This window comes from Crinia signifera, chromosome 1, assembly GCF_055691185.1.
Source record: "Crinia signifera chromosome 1, ASM5569118v1, whole genome shotgun sequence".
NCBI lineage: Eukaryota > Metazoa > Chordata > Amphibia > Anura > Myobatrachidae > Crinia > Crinia signifera.
Window position 1 is genome coordinate 357,490,476 of NC_139217.1, and position 17,023 is coordinate 357,507,498.

The 17,023-nt window shown below is 45.1% G+C and overlaps 1 protein-coding gene across 1 annotated transcript in view; it reads left to right on the plus strand.

The window, feature by feature from the left end:
• LOC146009203 (septin-2A) overlaps positions 1-17,023 on the plus strand; it is a 97,444-nt gene that overhangs the window by 66,555 nt on the left and 13,866 nt on the right. Inside the window, exon 12 of the mRNA XM_083149335.1 lies at positions 12,161-12,244. Coding sequence (XP_083005461.1) covers positions 12,161-12,232 — 72 coding nt within the window. The 3' untranslated portion in view covers positions 12,233-12,244. The remainder of the gene's footprint in view (positions 1-12,160; positions 12,245-17,023) is intronic.

The following is a 17,023-nucleotide window of genomic DNA, read 5'->3' on the forward strand; positions in this document are numbered from 1 at the left end:
TACCTATAGACATACTACCCGGGATTTTAGACTCTGTTCAGTCCCGGGTTTTTAAAAATCCCAGGTTGATGTGCGTTCATGTGCAAAAACCTGGGATTTTTTGGTATGTCTGAAAGGGGTATAAAGTAATTCCAAACCCTCTTGATAATGGAACTATGCAGGCAGCACTGTGTATGTTCAGATGAGTGTTTTGCAGAAATATGACCAAAACGCAGTGAACTGCACACCTGTGCTGATCGCATTGGACACTGGGCTGATTTGCAATGCTAGTCTCCTCCTTTTGCGACTTCCCATTCCCAGTTGGGCTATACTAGCTTCTTTCTTGACATACTTTTGACTTTTTTCTTTTACCAGATTATACAGCAGCATCAGACAAGGAAATATATGGACTATTGTTCATAACCAAATCTACTCTGAAGTATGGAGAGCAGAGTTTTGTCTGGGAGGGAGGCCAATGTGACATGTCACTATGAAGTCTGACCACTGTGCTCTGCTGCTTAGACTGCTCGTTTCAGCTGCATTTAATTACTCTATAGGACATATTTCAGGGCGTCTGTTAATATTTAGTATTTGGAACAAATAGCCGTACTGATAATGTTTTCCAACGTGTTGGTATATTAACCCCTTTAAAATATAGCACGTGTACCCTATGGCCCTTATTCTGGTTCACTTGCAGAGGCAAATTCCTTATCAAATGGACAAAACCATGTGCACTGCAGGTGGGGCAGATGCAACATGTTCGGAGAGAATTCGATTTGGGTGGGGTTTTACTTCAAAGTGAGATCTGTATTGCAGTGTAAAAATAAAGCAGCCAGTATTTTTGCCCTGCACAGAAACAAAATAACTCACCCAAATCTAAATCTCTCTGCTCATGTTACATCTGTCTCCCTGCAGTGCACATGGTTTTGTCCATTTGAGAAGGAATTTGCCTTTGTGAGTGAACCAGAATAAGGGACTTTATGTATTAACAGGATCCTCACTTTCTTTGTGGTCATCCCTAGGTAATATTTCCGTTATACATTATGGCGGACTGTGTCAGTAGCTAGGATGTACATGCAACTAATGCACCACTAGTTGCTTATGTGACTATACAATAGCAATGTCTGATTTCACTAATATTCTTTGCAGTCTTTTCCCTGGTTCATATTAGACACTCTCAGCCTGGAATCCCTGCATGTTGTTTTTGGCCAGGGGATTTGCCCCATCCTTCTCCCCATGTCATTGTCCATGCCTAATGTATTTTTAAACCAGCTCAGCAGCAAACATCGTGGGAACATCCTGTCAAGCTTTTACTCCTTATTTCCCAAATCTGTCCCTTCCCGCCTTTCCCTTTTGTCCGGGTAAATACTCTGCTATGTCTTGCTGGGATAGACACCAGTGGTTAGTATTACTGTCGGTAGCTTCACTGTCTGTCTAGATTCTCATTCTGTTCAACAAATTCCATTTAATAGACAACCTATAAATAGAACAGCTGCTTCTGATAATTCAATAACATACCTCATAGAAGCATAAGGGTGACCATTCTAATATAGAATACGTAATAAAGCTAATCGCTGGAAAAGAAGACCTAAAAGTGCTATAAATTCTAGCAGTGCTTTCAGCAAACTTGGGGGTAGATGTATGAAACAGTGATAAGGGAGGAGAAGTGAGCCAGAAGAGAAATGGCCCATGGCAACCAATCAGCTGCTCTGTTATAACTATTATGCAAATAATAGATGTTACTTCTGTGCGGATTGGTTGCCGTGGGCCACTTCTCCTCTGGCTCCCTTCTCCTCCCTTCCCACTGCTTTATACATCTACCCCATGTGTAAAGAACCATTTTTACCCTAAATTGTTACATAAAACAAATGTACTGTTCAATGCAGGCTTGTAAGCTTAGAGTGCACAACAAATACAAATATTGGATGGTTACAAAATCATCACTATTACTGTTTGTCAATGGTAAAAGATAAAAAGATTTTTTGGGAGTTAGACTAGAATGTGCAATTTTTCCTTTGGCCTCAGTGCACAACATGTGTTTTAACCACTTTCCGTTGCCCACATGATATTGTTCTACAACATTTAATAAAAAGTGTACCCAGTTTTGTGTGTGTAGGAATATTGCTCTTCAGGTAAATTACTTCCCACCACAGTATTTATCAATATTTAGTATTACTGCCTCACAGCACCTAACTTTGTGGAGTTTGTATATTCTCCCCGTACTTGTGTGGGTTTTCTCCAGGTACTCCGGTTTCCTCCCACAATCCAAAAATATCCAGGTAGATTAATTGGCTCCCAACAAAAACTAACCATAGAATGTCTGTCTGTCTGTCTGTGTGTGTGTGTGGTAGGGAATATAGGGGGTTATTCTGGTTGATTCGCAAGACTGCAAATTCGCAGCCTTGCGAGTCCACCAAACCCTGCCTTGCGAATGGTGTCCTGGCCGCCACCCATTTGCAAGGGTGATTACCTCGCAGGGCCTGCGAATGGATGTTACACAGTAACATCCATTTGCAGCCTAGTGGGATCCACTCACATCATTCGATAGTCAGCGACCATCGAATGATGGCGAAGGTGCACGCATATAGAAGTGACTCTGAAGTCACTTGCATATTCGTGGACGCTCGGGAGGAAGTGGGCGGGCAGCTGACATCCGGTGATGTCAGCTGGCCGCCCCCCGCACCGCCATCATCAAGGCATTTGCATGAGATTGCCCATAAAACACTGGGTGTTCCCATATGCAAATGTCCCGGCCCCCCGCCCCTGCCCGCACCCTGTTTTGGCCGAAGGCACCAGGTGTATGCACATGCACAGAAATTACCCTGCGCATACGCCCACTATCGGAGCCACTGCGAATATTCTGGTCCGTGCGAATGGACCAGAATAAGGCCCATAGATTGTAAGCTCCACTGGGGCAGGGACTAATGTGAATGTTCAAATATACTTTGTACAGTGTTGCGGAATATGTGTGTGTACTATAAGAGAAACTTAGTAAATAAGGCTACAGTCTAGTGACAGGTGATAGTCAACAACTTTATGGGGTGTATTCAATCAACTATTCTATGTTCGGGGAATCCTCGCCATCAGAGGAAGGTGAGGATTCACCCCAACGGCGGGGTTCTCGGCTAACGCAGCGAGCAAGCAGCATATAGCCGCGAGCCTCGCTGTTTTGATGCCCGCACTCGCCATTTCCACCTCGCTTTTTAGAAATAGCAAGGTGGAAACGCTGGATGCAGGAATACTGAGGGTGGGCAATAATGGTGAGCAATAGGCACTGCCCACCCCTATATGTGTGGGTGAGATGCAGCATGGCACAGGGTTACATTCTATACCTCATAGTGTATCTTTATTACAGGCCTTTCTTTTAACAAAGCGAAGGCAATGGTGCTAAGGAATCCATTTCTCTGTCTTGGCTTCAAGAGTAATAATTCCGGTTCCTTTACATCAGAGTGGCAAGGTTTGGGTTTTTATTCAAACCACTTTGTAGTATGAAAACAAACCAGCTCTTTCTTTCCTATTTAATATCTGAAATACCTTGATTTACATCTTTGAGTTGGAGGTTCAAAATGGAGTACATAAGAGCCATTAAATATTCAATGGATAAAGGAATCTTTAATAGACATCAGATGTGCTCACCTTCACATTGCAATTTGGGAAGTTCGCTCTTTGGTCTCTCTTCCTGCCAAAAGTCTTTATAAAAGTAATGTCAGTCATGGATACATTCTCCAGAACCAAAGGGATAAGAGTTGTGCCTTTTGAAATCATATCTTCACCTTATGGCGCAGATTATTAAACCACACGACTGTATTCTGAATTATCAGAAGTCCAGTTTCATTCTTTCACTGCAGATAGTGTATTTGGGAGTACAGTTTGATTCAAGATGTTAGGGATGTTTTTTCTTTGAAGAAAAGTTCCCCTCACTGCAGGGACTGAGCAGATCCATTGTAAATTGGTATAAATTCATTGTTGTGTGAAACTCCCGGCCAAAATGGTGTCTGCCTACGATACGATAGTTTACCTAGTTTTGTTCAGGAGGTCATATGTCCACATGAAATGTGATATTCCCATTTATTAGTAGTTACTTCCCATAAATCTCAGTTTTTGTAATTGGACACTTCTTGCTACAGGTGCTAGTTGGAGAGTGAGGGGGTTCGTGAACTTTTTCAGGACCTTTAGAAAGCCAGGAATGTAAAGCTTCCCATAAATATCCAAGAGCTTTGACCTGAGTTACTAGCTCTAACAAGCCCAGGATCTTCTGCAGGGCCATCCGGTAAAAATAAGCGGTGCTTGTATAAGTTATCATGTCCATGCTATGTGTAGAAGGGTAAGAATTATGAAGACCTGCTCTCTCAGCAATAACCTGGAGCACTCACAGACCTGAGTAAAAGTGTTTTCATCATACTGGATACCACAAATATGGCGCTGCAGAAGGCTGCCTCGGAGCTGTGCAGCTCAACCAAACTACATGTCTCCCCTTGTCTCCCCATGTCCTTGTCCTCGTTCATCACCCCCTCGAGTGTGATGACCCTGCCAAGTGTGGTAACCAAGCACAGCAGAGAAGCCCTTCTGAAATGGAGCTCACCCCTGGAGCAGACCACCCGTATGAGCCTGACGGAGCGGGACGTGGGCAGATCGGCAGCCCTCAAAGTCCACGCTGCCCTGTGCAGAAAGGATGCAGCAAAGTTGAATGGCAGTTGCTGGAGAGTGGACCGGCGACCATGGAGAACCATTCACAGAGGTAGCAGAAAAGTAAACCCCCAGGGCTTACTTATGGGGGCCCAAAAAGGAAGTGGTGTGACTCAGTGCCCACCTGAGAAGATAGCCAGAACTGAGCCCCCGACAACAATGAGGGCAATCCCAGCCAGGCCGCTGGCTCCCTCCAGTAGGAACAGACATGCCCCTACCACCGCCAAGTGGCCTGGAGGTGACCCCACCTAACAGCTAGGCTGACAGGAAGATATGTGAGGCTCAGGACTCGCAAGAGGGGCCGCCCTGCTGGGGCCCTAGTTAAGTGGAGATGCAGAGGTCACAGACCTGCACTCCCAGCTATCCTACTCTCGAACACCCGATCCCTTGTAAACAAGATGGATGAGCTGTCCCTGCTCATAAATGATGCAAGATCAGGCACTGCTGGCTCATCTATCCTATGCTTTACTGAGACATGGCTAGATGAACTCATTGCCGACTCCTCGGTGATGCTGCCGGGCTACAGTTTCCTCAGGGCTGACCGCGACAAGGAGCTCACTGGAAAAACCAAGGGAGGAGGTATCTGCTTCTTCATAAATGAAGGGTGGTGCACCGACGTAAAAACTCTGAGTAAATCAAGCAGCCCTCAACTGGAGACACTCATCATTAAATGCAACCCATTCTACTCCCCCCGGGAATTTGCCTCAATAGTCCTGGTGGGGGGTGTATATACCTCCCCAAGGAAATGCAAAAGAAGCCCAACTCCAACTGGCCACCAGGATAACAGACACAGAACTCAAACATTCGGAAGCACTGCTTATAGTGATGGGCGACTTCAACAGTGCCAACCTGTCCCAAGAGCTACCGAAGTACAGACAGCAAGTCAGATGCCACACCAGGGAAGGACGTACCTTAGACCACTGCTACACCACTATCAAGTCTACTTACCGGGCTATCCCCCGGGCAGCTCTGGGCCTCTCTGACCATTGCATAGTCCACCTTTTACCAACTTACACCCAGAAGCTAAGGTCAGCTAAACCAGTGGTCAGATCAGTCAAAAGCTGGACAAACGAGGCAAAAATGAAGCTTCAGGCCTGTCTCGAATGCACAGACTGGGGAGTCTTTGAATCCTCCGCTACAAACCTAGACGATCTGACCGACACAGTGACAGCTTACATCAGCTTCTGCCAGGACCTGTGCGTGCCAATCAAAACAGCACACACCTTCAACAACAACAAGCCATGGTTCAGCGGTCAACTCAGGAAGCTCCGTCGGGCAAAGGAAGAAGCCTATCGCAGTGGTGATATTGTCCTGTACAAACAGGCCAGGAACTCCCTAACACGGGAAATCAAGCTGGCAAAAAAAAAGATTCTCAGACAAGCTGGCGAACAACCTGTCAACCAACGACCCCGCGTCAGCTTGGAGAGGCATGCAAGCTATAACCAACTACAAGATCTCTCGAAACTCCTCCACCATGCACCAGAAACTAGTGAACGAGCTGAACGATTTCTACTGCAGGTTCGAGAAGGAAGCTACCTGCATCAGTCCTACCCCTGACCGGGGCAAAACGACTTGCCCACCCTCCTTCCAAAACTGCCACCCCCAAACTCTCCAGGTTGACCAAACAGAGGTAGAAGGAATGATCAAGAGGGTCAACCCTAGGAAAGCTGGAGGCCCAGACGGAGTGTCTCCATCTGCCCTCAAGAACTGTGCAACACAGCTCGCCCCTATCTTTACCAGGATTTTCAACACTTCACTAGAAATGTGCAAGGTCCCCACCTGCTTCAAAGGCTCAATTATCGTCCCGGTTCCCAAGAGCTCAACTGCGAAAGACCTCAATGACTACAGGCCGATTGCACTAACATTGGTGGTCATGAAAGTGCTTGAACGTATGGTGTTGAACCACCTGAGAGTTGTTACAAATGCTCACCTCGACCCCCTGCAGTTTGCCTACCGAGCAAACAGAAGTGTCGAGGATGCAGTCAACCTAGGGCTGCACCACATTCTGCAGCACCTGGACAGTCCAGGCACCTATGCAAGGATACTATTTGTTTATTTCAGCTCGGCATTCAACACTATCATCCCTCACATCCTGGAGCCAAAACTCAGTTCACTAGGAGTCCCAGAACCTACATGCTCTTGGATCACTGACTTCCTGACTGAAAGGAAACAGGCGGTGAAAGCAGGCGCATTCATGTCAAACACATGCACAATTAGCACCGGTGCCCCTCAAGGATGTGTCCTCTCCCCCCTGCTCTTCTCCCTCTACACAAACGACTACACCTCAGCAGAGCAGTCAGTAAAAATTTTAAAATTTGCAGACGACACAACGGTTATCGGCCTAATTATGGATGGAAACGAGTCGGCATACAGACGGGAGGTGGATCGGCTAACTAAATGGTGTAGCTGAAACAACCTTGACCTCAACCCCCCTTAAAACGGTGGAGATGGTGGTGGACTTCAGAAGGAAACCAAATGCCATGCACCCACTCATAATATCTGACAGAGTAGTGTCGAGGGTCGACTCCTTCAAATTCCTAGGAACAAAGATTTCCTGCAACCTCAAATGGGGTCCCAACATCATAAAAACTGTCAAGAAGGCTCAGCAGCGGTTGTTCTTCCTGAGGCAACTCAAGAAATTCAACATCCCGCAGAAGCTGCTGCTCATCTTCTACACTGCCATAGTAGAGTCTGTACTATGGTTCGGAGGAGCAAACGAGAATGACAGACGAAGGTTGCAAAGAGTGGTGAGGATGGCAGAAAAGATCATTGGGACGGAGCTCCCCCCTGTCCAAGAACTATACCTAGCCAGGGTCAATAAGCGTGCAGGAAAGCTCTTGGCGGACTAGCTACACCCTGGCCACAACCTGTTTGAACCCCTTCCGTCAGGCAGACGTTTTAGGTCCATCCCAGCAAAGACGACAATAACTACAAAGGCTTCTTCCCAATAGCTGTCCACCAACTAAACAGTATTGAACGTACTAAATACTAACTGTTCTAGATATATGTGAAATGTATGTGATGTATGTTTATGCCTCTCTTCCCACCCCTTTTGTGTTCCCTGATTGATGCTGCACTGTTACCACAAAAAATTCCAAGCATACGCAAGTATACCTGGCCAATAAAGATGATTCTGATTCTCTGCTGTTTATATACTAGGTGTAGATGACTGAGAAATTGATTACTTGAGTCACCAGGACATCCATCCAGTGTTCCCTGTTTTTTCTCACTATATATTCCCACCAATAGCAATTCTAAAGAAGCTAAAAATTAAGGAGTTTGCGCCATTCTGTCATCTCCAGATTGGTCATCATAATACACAGACCAGCACAAGGGTGGCTCCTCTATGATGTCTCCTACTTACTCCAGACCTCCTTAGTCAGGGCCTGTTATTTCACAAGGCTTTACCGGGGTGGCTATTGAGCTAGTTATCCTAGAGGCTAAAGGTTTTGTCGATAAGGTTACTCAGATGATGATAATGCTGTGAAAAACCACTGTGGCCCAGAAAGTAAGGTCTGGAGACTTTATGATATTCAAACATGGACACATTTGTTGGCATTCTTCCATGAAAGCATTGCTTTTTCCATATCCAATCGTTTGTATACTTTGCATTAGATTTTTGATTCAACAAAATATTAAATCCAATTTTTTGCACAATCTTAAGAGACAATCCCTGTAATACTGCAATTTGTATAGCTCTCAATGGGACTTTTGCACCTGTTGTAGTTTGGCTCACTAGATCAAGAGCAAACTTATTCAGCTATCTCAGGTTTGGTTGGTGCTTTCTCCAGAGAGCATGTTTCAAGGTGCCCATACACGCACCGATTTTCCCGGTGCGATGTGTGCTATGAGATGCGCACTCCCGCGGCATCTCATCGCACAGTACAAAAAGTATGGGTACTCTTTACCTAGAACGGCGCCCACGATTTTGATCTTGGGCATCACAAGGTAAAAAATCACGTCGGTCGCATCGCATGCGGCCAAAAAATTGCATGCGATGCGACCGACGCGATTACCACGATTTCACATAGGGAACAATGTTAAATGTCCCAATTGACCCGATTTTACATAGAAAACAATGTTAAATGGCCCACAGAGGCCAAATAGCCACCCTGAAGTGTGAAATGGCCCCCCCAATTGTTAACGCCACCCCACGATCAACGTCAACCCGAAGCGTGGCGAGGGGCGGCGGTACGCGTCCTACGACCTTTTCATACCCCCACTATCCACATCGGCGTGGAGTTGAGAATAGAAAGTGTGGCTAGCCCGAAGCGTGGCGAGCGCACGCGGACACCTGTGAAGCCCGTGAGGGGACGCAGATACCTGTGAAGGTATCCGCGTCCCCTCGCGGGGCTCGCTAGCTCGCCACGCTTCGGGCTCGGTGGCTCGCTGCGCTCGCCACACTTTCTATTTTCAACTCCACGCCGACGTGGATAGTGGGGGTATGAAAAGGTCGTAGGACGCGTACCGCCAGGGTGGCGTTAACAATTGGGGGGGGCCATTTCACACTTCAGGGTGGCTATTTGGCCTCTGTGGGCCATTTAACACTGTTCCCTATGTAAAATCGGGTCAATTGGGACATTTAACATTGTTCCCTATGTGAAATCGCGTCGGTCGCATGCGATGCAACCGACGCGATTTACATTTTAACATGAAATTCTATGTAAAATCGCAGGCATCGCATCGGTCGCATCGCATGCCATTATAATGGCATGCGATGTACATGCGATGGGCGCCCTTCTAGGTAAAGAGTACCAAAGTATGTACTGTCTTTTGATTGCATTGCATCGCATGCGATGCTATTTAGCACAAAATGCATGGCAAAATCGGTGCGTGTATGGGCACCTTCAGTTCTTTCCATAGATGTTCAATGAGATTCAGGTCAGGGCACACTCAGAACAGTCTTGTTCTGATCCATTATTGGTTGGTTATAGATGTCTGTTTTGGGTCATTATCGTGTAGGAGGAATCATGACCTGGTCAGTACGTTTGACTCCAAAAAATATACAAACTCTGCACAGTTAGAGCCATGGTCTGACACTGGTCAGTACGTTTGACTCCAAGATCCATTGCTTTTGCTTGCCACGTCATTGCCCTGCCCCACATCTGTTAATATTAGGCAGCGCCAGCCTGCGGAGGCAATCCGACAATGGAGGAAGAGCGATCAATAGCTTCTAAACATACAAGACACTGTGGAAGTCCTGGATGGGAAGCGGCCATGCAAAGGAGCTTAAAGGTCACAGCCCACCAGGTGAAGAGAATAGAAGATGCCATGGAAGTCCTGGGGGATGCAGCGGCCATAAAATAGAGCTTAAAGGCTGCTGCCCACCAGGTGAGTAGCGGATAAAACGGCAGCCAGCCATGGCTGGCGGTGCTCGCATCTGCCTGACCTGAAACAGGTTATGTAACGCTGTACCTAATGATGTCATTTTTCATAAGGCAATCAGGAATACTTTTCTGGAGTGTTCCCCCTGGAAAAATATCCCTGCTCTAAGCAATCATTAAAGGTTTCTGCTGAAATTATAGTACACATGCTATAGAAACCTTTTTACAATTTTTTTTTTTATTATTATTACTACTGTATCATTAAGAGTATATTTAAGGTGCATTTAATGGTGAGTTTTGTAAATAGTTTTCCTTTGAAGCAGTCTTCTTACAAAAAGGTCTATCTTACTTTATTGCAGGAATTCTCTCTCATATTGACTTACTTTGCTTCTGGAAAGAGCTTCGTCCCTTAACATTGGAAGAGAAGCAGGGCTAGCATTTGTGTTGCGGATGGTTTCATGTGCAGAATGTGTTAATAATTGGTCATTTTTCCAATCTCAGCTGACTTGTTAGAAAGATAATTTGAAAAAAAAAATGTGTAGGTATATTTAATGTCTTATGTTTGCTATACGCATATAAAGCAAGTACATTTCGGACTACACCCCTTTCTCTAGAACTTTGAAAACGCAAAACACAAATCCCAGTTTAGTTGGCCTCTGTCCACTACAAGCAGAACACCAGCGGGGGGAGACGTGGGCACATTTCCTGTCTGTACCCAGCTTATGGAAATTGACTTATTAACTAGGACAAGGGAAAGTAGCAGCCAGACTTCACAAAAATAAGTATTTGGAAAAAAAAATGTACTTTTTAAAATTACATTTTCGAAAATCATTTTCAATAAATAAAAACCTGTGCACACTGCACAGGTTTTACTATGCATTTGCTTTCATTGAAAAACACTGGTGTGAAGGTTACTGTCGTATCACATCCTCCTGACCAAACATTCCCTATCAGGAGGTGGTCTAAAGGACAGAGCAGGACAGTCCTTTTGGGGGGGAGGGGGCTGATTCAGACCTGTTCGCTAGGCCCCCACCAAGCAAATCCCCTCTCTAACATGTGAGGGATGTGTACGCTAACACATCTGCTTGCATGTGGCCGCAAGGAGGAGGAATAATTCAGTGGTCGCCATCTAATGATTTCTCCTGTCTTCGCTAATGGCACATAAAACAGCAAGTTTGATCAGCTTTCAACTCAAAGCCGCCCAGTGTGTAAGGCCTGGTGGTGAGTGGTGATGCGCGCTCCTGCATCATCGCCGGGAAAGCCGCTCATCTGCTGGTATTACCAGGCTTTCGGCTTGGCATAGCACAGCGCTATGCAAAGCCATCTGCCCCCCTGCTGACCGCGCCGGGCAAGGGGAAAGCCACTCAGTGTGTACATACTGAGCGGCTTTCCCTCATCGATGACAGTGGTCATTGCTGTCCATACATGCTGGGCATAGTCACCCAGTGTGTATAGACCTTAAGAAAACTCTGTCTGGACTGACTTTTATAGCCCCCACTGTACTCCGAATTCGGGTTGGGTGCTGATGTCATGTGATACCAGCCGCCCATCCCCAGGCAGGTATCGCCACACCTCTATCTGCAGGGGAGCACCAAGCGTTATTATGGGGATGCCCATAACACGCTGGGAGTTCCCCCTTCCCACCTCAAGAGAACAGGCCGGCGAGTGTGAAACTCACCAAACCCGTTCACTCCAGGGTTTGTGCATATTTGCACATACGCAAACCCCGAACATCGGGGACGGGGACAAATTTGGACCCTAACGAACGAGTCTGAATTGGCCACATGGTTTCTACTATATAAAATATACAAATAGAAGTGCAGCATTTACATTAACTGTGGTCACCAGGATAATCCACTAATAGATTGTAAGCTCGCGAGCAGGGCCCTCCTACCTCTTTGTCGGTTTGTTACTACCCAGGTGGTTTTTTCACTGTTTCTAATTGTAAAGCACAATGGAATCTGCTGCGCTATATAAGGAACTGTAAATAAATAATCTCCTTTTTTGATTACTTTATTGATTTTTCTAATTTTCCTACAAACTATACCCTTTTTACATGCATGGTTATAAAGGTGCCAATTAATATAATCACTGCCACTCCTGGCGTGTGCACCATACACCCTTCTGTTTGCCTCACTGATCTGATTCCCTATTTTCTGGCTCTTCTCTAGCTGCGGAGAATGCAAGAGATGATTGTACAAATGCAGGCTCAGATGAGGATGAAGCCCTCTGGAGAAGAGTGAGCTCCTTCTAAGGTAAGACACAGCTGATGTTCTTGTCCAGATGTATAGTGAATAGACAGGACAACTGAGCTATAAGTGGATTGTTGTCCTGGAAAATAGCATTGAGAGTCGCAGTTTCTCTGGTTGTCTCACTTAACCTGACACATCTTCAGGCTCTCCTTCCACTGCAGACCTCATTATCTGATTAGGATGTCAGGCTGTTTTTCACCACTAGGAAGAATAATGCAGAGCTAGCAGGAGAGTATTTGCAGCATACAGTGTGCAGATGTGAGCAGCCCAGTCTTAGTAAACCTGGCTGGTAGTGAGAGTAAATCTTCTCATATTCTACTCGGTGACCTCATCTCTGCAGCCCACATTCCATGACATAAATAGCTCCCCTCCTCCCCATTTCTGCTCAGTAACTTCATAGAACACATCTCTCTGCACCCCCTGTAATTACAGGCCAATCAACTGGCGCAAACTTTAGATAAGGGCATCTAGATTTTGTATAAGAACGCCACAGAGTCTGTCCCCTGTTCCTTTAGTAGTCTTCTGTCTAGTACTTTGTTTGATTCATTGGGACTATTATTATTTATTTTAATTCCAATTTTTTGTAATATATGTATGTATAGTGCTACATTAACAATAGTGTTTTGTTTTATCTGGCAACATATTAGTCTGTAGCATTATCCACCACAGGAAAGTGGCCTGGAACATGTAGGGTTAGTGCTGTAGTGAGTAGAGACAGCTCTGTTGCAGATCTATGGCTCCATATTTTAATGTTTTTTTTTATTATTTGACCTACTCAGCCTTGTATGTTATAGGGGTAGGGAATGCGCAAGAGATTTTACACTAATACTTATCAGTACTTGAGCTCACTGACTTGTACAGATCAGTGTTAAGGTGCCCACACACAGTGCGTTTTGGGCTAGCGACGTGATGCGCGCTCCCATGTACATCACATTTGCAAAGTACAAAAAGTGTAGGCAACACATACTTTTTGAACTAGATCACATCGCATCTAGTTCAAAGTGCACACTGTTGTAGTATATCCCATGTGTTTCAAAATGCACAGAGTACAGTGTGTGGGCACCTTTATACATTTGTTTATATTTATCTTTTTGTGTTGTTAGTTTGTCTTTTTGACCATTGTTGTTTTTGTGATTGTAGACCCAAGGCCCCTATGCGCCTCTCATCGCATTCGCAGATCTCAGTGGCTGGCACAAGGATATATCGGATCCTGCAGCCATGAATGTGATCGTATAGGATACATTGTATGCAAAAGGTCTGCATACGATGTATCATATGCAATCCACCCACCGATACTTTGCGTTAATGATGGGGGGCCTATAGGTTGATATTCTATTATCGGCATGAGCCGCTGCCTATTAAGGTTTTTATTTTGCCTGCCTGAGGCAAGTGAAACCAAATCAGCAGAAAACTTGCATGTTTTTAATACGAAAAATTGTCTTTTATTAGGTGATCCAATAGGGTGATCCAATGTCTGATTCTATACCCTAATGCAGCCAGTCACCCAAAGAAAATGTTTTGTTTTCAGAAATACAGTAAGGAGCTTCTTCCTTCAAATATCACATTGCTTAAAAATGAATTCTTAAAACACAGCTCAATTTGCATATAAAACTGCATTTCTCAGACCTTTTTGCCACAATAATAGGGTTAAAAAGATACAGGTAACCCTACTTCAGTTACATGACACTTTCTTTATGCAGTATGTTCTTATGCTTTAGGATGTAGATGTTTGTCACTGGAGTTTCCTCCTGGTCATTCTATAGCCCCGTACACACGCTTCGATTTGCTTTTGATTCAATGTTAGATTCGACTTTCTATTAGATCTGGCCAGGGCCGGTGCAAGCCTCTTCCCCGGCCCCAGGCAAATCCCCCGCCCGCCCACTCGCCGCCCGCTGCTGGGGAGATTTCAGCGGGCAGCAAACGATACTGTACCACAGGGTGGGGGTGTGGGCGACACTGCGGCGTGTGCCCGCAACCCCCGTGTCCAGGGGGAAGGGTGGTGAGGGAAGCTACGCTTCCTTTCTCACCTGCTCCCAGTCCCCGCTGCATGGGAAATTTCAGCGGGCGGTAAGTGCGGACGATACTGCACCACAGGGTGGGGGTGCGGGCGACACTGCACCGTGTCCAGGGAGGGGGAGGGAAGCTACGCTTCCTTTCTCACCTGCTCCCAGTCCCCGCGGCGCATCCTGGTTTCTCTATGGTATGGGTACCTCTATGGTACCTCTCCTCCTCGGCGGCTCAGTACCGCCCTCCAGTGGCCGGCGCCCTAGGCAAATGCCTAGACCTGCCTAGTGGTGGCGCCGACCCTTGATCTGGCATTAGATCTTTCCATTCGATTTGGCATTAGATCTGTACTTTTGCATTAGATATACATTCATGGTGAATTGTACACTTTACTAGATCTAATTCGATATTTCCTTGGCAGCACAGTAGATTTTTCTGTTCGTTTTTGTGAAAACGGGAGCTCGCATCGAATCGAATGTAGATCGAAAGTGATACAAAAACCATTCGATTTCATTTAGGATTCGATTTTGCTTCTATAAGCAAAATTGAATCGAAAATCGGGAAAAATCGATGCATGTGTACAGGGCTTATGGATGACTGTCATGTATTGCTGGCTATGGGTGTGGTGTAGCGACTCGAGAGTTTGGATTCCGACGGTCAGTATACCATCGGAATCCCGAATGCTGGCCACCTGGCTGGTTCTATTCTCCCTCTATGTGATCGTGAACCCCCGAAAGGGAGACTAGCCCCTGTAAGTCGGGATGCTGACTGTCGATATACTGTCGATATACTGTCGGGAGGTCATCCGGCACCCGCTAGCTATTATGTAATATCGGCCACGCTTACCGCTTCCTTGCTCTCTCAAGTTTGCACACTGCCAGATGACTTATTGTGCAGTTTTTCAGTGTTATTCTACACATGGATAGATCAGCATGCAGTGAGATATTCAAGTTCCGGTATGGTAGCAGATAACCTTTGCCGGTTGCTTGCTCGTTTCTGAGAATTCTTATTTAAAACTTTTTCTTTCATCCAGATTCCACCTTCTAAACTTTATATATATTTATTTTCAAAGCATACAGATTTGAAAAATGTAAACAATTGACATTATTTAACAATGCGCAAAGGGTCAAAAGATGATATTCGCCAAAAATATTATCCCCAAATGTTTTTTTTTGCAAAACATACATTTATTTATTTATTTACAGTTTCTTATATAGTGCAGCATATTCTGTTGCACTTTACAATTTGAAACAGTGATAACGCAAACTGAGTAGTAACAAGATTACAATCTATACATGACAATGATCCTTACAAATAAAAATAAAAAATTAGATACTTTCAAGGAGTTGTATGCTTCAAAAAATAATCGCTTGTTTTTAAATTTTCATCTTGGTGATACTGTATATATCTATTCACTGGGAAATTACCAGCACAGAGTAAAAATGTAACAGTCGTTGAATGTAATCTAGCCAATTATCATGTGGTGAACAAAAACTAATGTCATGCAAAATGCCAAACACAATGTTAAGGCAACAAACCTTAACACAATATAATTCTAATAAATGTATAGTCGTCAACGTAGCTGCCATAAGGCCCATATCTTCTAAACTTTTAAGCAATAAAATATTTGATTCTTATTTGTGACTTTTGGAGGAGAAACCTCTTTTTTTCTGAAAACAACGGCTGACTGGCTGTTTTGGTGGATAGAAGCAGACATTTGTGGCATCACCGTGAAGCTCTTATACATTTCCTTAGATTTTTGTGTCTGCAATCGCTGAAACACTGCCGGCTTTTCACGGATTCGTCTTTGTCTTTCTTAGACAGTCAAATCAAACCCTCAATAAGCGTTGGCATTGGGGCTAATAGAATAGCCCCTGATGCAGTTATTAGCTGCTGTAGTTTACTTCTGCTAATTGGATACCAGCCATATTACCTAACACAAAAGGTATTTTTAGCCTCCTCTAAAGCTCCAAACTGTTCTTATGAATTCTGCTTCAATCCCAGAATTACAGCCAATAAACTGCGATAGAGGAAAGCCCCAGTCAGTGAGTAGGCCAGCATGTGTACACAGCCCCCCCCCCCCCCTCCCCGAGCTGGTGATTTCTAAGGTTTATATCATCTGGTTCTAGCACACATGGCAGACAGCTGCTCCCCCAAATGACTTCAGTAGCATCAAGAGAGCAGGCCTTTACACTTCTGTACATTGGTGAAATAAATGTCTTCAATGATTTACACATTTTGCAGGTGTCAGAAATCTTACCAGATTTTGCTGTCTAACAGTGCGTCACCTCTCCAGCTTACAGAGTGGAAAGTTATCTCTGCACAAGGTCTTCTCTACACCCTGTGCTACCATTACCTTCTCCAACTCCCACTTTACTTCACCCTTTAGGCCTGATTCAGAGGCGCGCACAATGCCAATGTACATATAGTTGCGCAACTGTGCATGTGTGAAAAGTGTAGAAAATCACTACAGTACATGAGTTACACAGTGTATATGCACAAAGGTGCTTTTGTGATATGGACAGGGGCAGTGTCAGAAATGGAGCAGCAAAGTGATTGTCTTTCCTAGGTAGTGACTGGTAGGTGGCATGAAGTGAAAAGAAAAAAAGGCAGTCTCATGGGCATGTTAATGGGAGCGTCACGGATGTGTATGTGAAAGTGACTGCATTCCCAGATGCACAGCTGATGAGGGGGGACGGGGTTGAACTCCATTCCACCACCTCTAATGGTGAGGTGGAACATTTACACCTCCACATTGGCCCTGCACAGTAATTCTCA